This window comes from Castanea sativa, chromosome 1, assembly GCF_040712315.1.
Source record: "Castanea sativa cultivar Marrone di Chiusa Pesio chromosome 1, ASM4071231v1".
Taxonomy (NCBI): Eukaryota; Viridiplantae; Streptophyta; class Magnoliopsida; order Fagales; family Fagaceae; genus Castanea; species Castanea sativa.
In genome coordinates, this window is record NC_134013.1 from 1337076 (window position 1) to 1340505 (window position 3430).

The 3430-nt window shown below is 34.1% G+C and overlaps 1 protein-coding gene across 2 annotated transcripts; it reads left to right on the plus strand.

The window, feature by feature from the left end:
• The first annotated feature begins 864 nt into the window (after positions 1-864).
• On the plus strand, positions 865-2383 carry LOC142621704 (uncharacterized). Of its 2 annotated transcripts, none has more exons than XM_075795047.1 (4): positions 865-1092; positions 1288-1395; positions 1710-1774; positions 1900-2383. In XM_075795047.1, the coding sequence occupies exons 1-4, from the start codon at positions 1003-1005 to the stop codon at positions 2045-2047; spliced, it is 411 nt and encodes a 136-aa protein (XP_075651162.1). In that variant the 5' UTR covers positions 865-1002; the 3' UTR covers positions 2048-2383. The 2 variants fall into 2 exon arrangements, with proteins under 2 accessions (XP_075651162.1, XP_075651163.1); XM_075795048.1 differs by having other exon boundaries at positions 1710-1769.
• Positions 2384-3430: the final 1047 nt, after the last annotated feature.

Genomic DNA, 3430 nt, shown 5'->3' on the forward strand with positions numbered 1-3430 from the left:
AGGACTGAATAAGATCAAAGTGGATAGGGTCGACCGAACAGAACTGAATGTACCAAATAAGACCGAATTGGAATTAATAAGATGGAAGTGGACCTAATAGACCAAATAGAAGCAAAGTGGACCGACTAGGATTGAATAAGACCAAAGTGGACTACATAAGATTGAATAGGACCAAATAAGATTGCAATGGGTGCAATGGAGTTCTATTTTAAACTTGATAACAAAGTTTCTTTCTAAACTAGTTTGGAGAGAAATCGTTCAAACTTTTTATATATTTTTATATTGAGTGCGAATTTTGAAAATCTAATCGTAGGATTGAATGTTCTTATTATATTTTTCATGCTTGCAAAATTATTTAGAAAATTATTTTGTTAATTTTATATCACAATTTACTTATTTATGTAATTTTTTTTGGAATTTGATTTCCTCAAAATTGATTAAATCGAGTTTGAATAAAGTTTCACTTCAAACTAGTTTAGAGAAAAATTCTTCAAAATTATTCATATATATATATTTTAGGTATGAATTTTGAAAATTTAACTGTTAAATTTTATGTTACTTATGTTCTTAACATACATATCAAATTTCATTCAAATTGGATGTTAGTTACTATTCGATCAATAAACATATATTTTATATACAATTTTAGATTACAAAAATATGAAACTTTAACATTTCTTTAAAGACATAGCAATCAATCTTTGATCATCTTAAAATTTTACAAGTATGAAGAATATAATAAGAACATTTAATCTAACAGTTAGATTTTAAAAATTCGCACTTAATATAAAAATAAATAAAGAGTTTGATGGGCTTCTCAAAAATCAAAAATAAAAAATCACCCCCAAAAACAAGTTATTGTATAGCATGGACACTAGGGATATAGTAGTCCAGTGCTATTACCACCAAACGACGCCGGGTTGGCCTCACCTCAAACATAAAAACAGTGCAAAAGACTGAGCTGAGCTGAGCAGAGCAGCAGAGAGAGAGAGAAAGGGAGCGATGTTAGCAATAGGGAGCGCGATTCGAAGGATCCACACAACTGTAGATGCTCCACGCCTTACCAGATTCGCTCTTCATCCCCCTAAATCTGTATGTGTCACCGCTTTCTCTCTCTCTCTCTCTCTCTCTCGCTCGCTCGCTCGCTCTTCTTCAGCTTTAGTCCTAATTCATAATACATTGTATATTTCTGTGTCTCAAAAGATTTACTCAATGTTATTGCAAAAAAATTTCATCGAAATTGTTTGTGATTATTTGATTTTTCCAATTTTTTATTATAAATTTTAGGTAGAGGTGGGATTTGCTGATGGTAGCATCTTTAATTTGTCAGCTGAATTTCTAAGAGTACACAGCCCAGCGGTTGACAGCAAGATCAGGTCTATTGGTGGTGAAAAGGTGATTTTCTTATCTCTATAATTTTGCCCCAAAAAAGAAAAAGAAAAAGTGTTGTTACTTTGATGGTGGATTTTTCATTAAGGCCTCAAACAATGAGCTCATTTGTCTAGTTGGAAAGAAACATGTTTTCTCACTTTCAAATGAATTGGGGTCTGTTTGGTAATATTGTTCTAATAACGTTGTTTAAGTGTTGTGAAAATTCGTGTTGTGATGTTTAAATAATGAAAACTATTGTTTAAACAACGCTACCAAACAGGCCCCGATTATCGCGGTATATGTTTCGTGTTCCATGATTTTAACTTGACTCAAACCAGGTGATTTCTGGAAGGCGTCATGTGGGAATCATGTCTGCAGAGCCTGTAGGAAACTATGGGGTAAGGTACTGCTAAGTTTGATTAAGTTTGGGCATCATTGTTTAAATTTTTGTTTCCGGAAATGTATCTGCTAACAAATTTTTTCACATTTGATGATGTGATGCTGTTCTCATTTTGGTTGATGTGTTAGGATTGTTTTTGATGACTTGCATAAAACTGGGATATATTCGTGGGATTATTTTTATGAGCTTGGTAGCAACAAATTTACCCTCATGAGAAATTATATCAAAACATTAAAGAAGCATGGACTCACGCGGGATCCACGTAGAAGAAAATAGCGGACTTCTGTCATATCATCCTAGCTTGTTCTTCAATTGATGTCATATCTTCTTGTCTAGCAAGGTATCCACCATTTCCACCAAGCTGACAATTGTTATGTAACTAGAAATCTGTATATAAGAATTTACTGTGGTTGTTTTTTGATGTATTGATACGGATTGATTGCTGGAGACCTTAAAAGAGAATTGGTCATTCATTACATCATTCTTGTTGTCAATATAGGCTATCATCAGTGCACCTGTAGTGTGTAAATCAGTTGGCCTTCTATAACTGCCTTGTTGATCTGTTTATATGTACTTCCAGGTTATTTTACTTCCTTGATCATTTCTTCATGATATCTTGGATCAAAATAAATGACAAGTGATTTAGAAAAATGGTTTAGCTGATTTTTATACTATTGTTGTGCTAATCTCTTGGTTTTGGGAGCAGTTATCACTCTAATCTCTTGGTTGCCCATATGACAGGATCATACATAAAAGAAATGTAACCTAACCATTGTATCACTTTTAATTTACATAGTCTTGTTAGGGCAACTGAATTATTTATTGGTTTCATTAATCTCTTAAGGGTAAATTGCAAAACACACTCCTAAAGTTTGGAGTTGTTTGGATTTTACATTCTGAAGTTTGAAAAATTGGAATTTACACCCTGAAATTTACTTCCATTAGCAAAAAGGGCCCCTCCGTTAGTGTACTTACCTACATGGCCGTTAAGTGACACACGGGAGTCTGATGTATAATTTTTTGCTACATTAGCCAACCCAGTACGATGCAGTTTCACATAAAGTTTAATTCCACAAGACCAGGCCACTCAACAACGCCATTTTGGCTGAAATCAAAAGATTCAAAACACAAACTGTTCTATGCATTCTCTCTGAAATCAAGACACCAAATTGAATTCCAAAAGACCAAGCCCACTGTTCATTTGAGAGTTCGACGTGCATTGCTCTCTACATTCTCAGAGCAATGTAGAGAATGATTCTCTACATTGCTCTCCATTATAATGATTTCTTATATCAAAACACTAGCATTCTAACAAATTTGTCAAAGGGTATACACATAAACTTAAACCAAGTTGGACCAGACATTTAACGTAAACTCAATTAGTCAACAATATAGGAAACAGGTAACAAACTCAAATCTTTGAGGCATTCTGCCAAACATCTAGCAGATAAGACTGATAAAAGGATTAGAGACCAGCAAATAGAAACCCTTTTTCACTAAAGAAAAAAAAATCCAGCAATGGCAATGAAGAAAATGAAAAAGAAAAAGAGAGAGGGATAGAGCAGTTGGAAAGAAAGACCAAATACAGCCTCACCGTCGCCTTGGACCTGATTTGGTGGAGCTAGAGCCAGCGATGATGGAGCTGAGGGCTGGGTTTTG

Bases quoted from the DNA above. Each gene is read 5' to 3' on its own strand.
- LOC142621704 (XM_075795047.1), top strand. From the start codon at position 1,003: ATGTTAGCAATAGGGAGCGCGATTCGAAGGATCCACACAACTGTAGAT. The intron at 1,396-1,709 runs GTGATTTTCTTA...GACTCAAACCAG, and splicing joins GGTCTATTGGTGGTGAAAAG to GTGATTTCTGGAAGGCGTCA. The intron at 1,775-1,899 runs GTACTGCTAAGT...TTGATGTGTTAG, and splicing joins GTAGGAAACTATGGGGTAAG to GATTGTTTTTGATGACTTGC.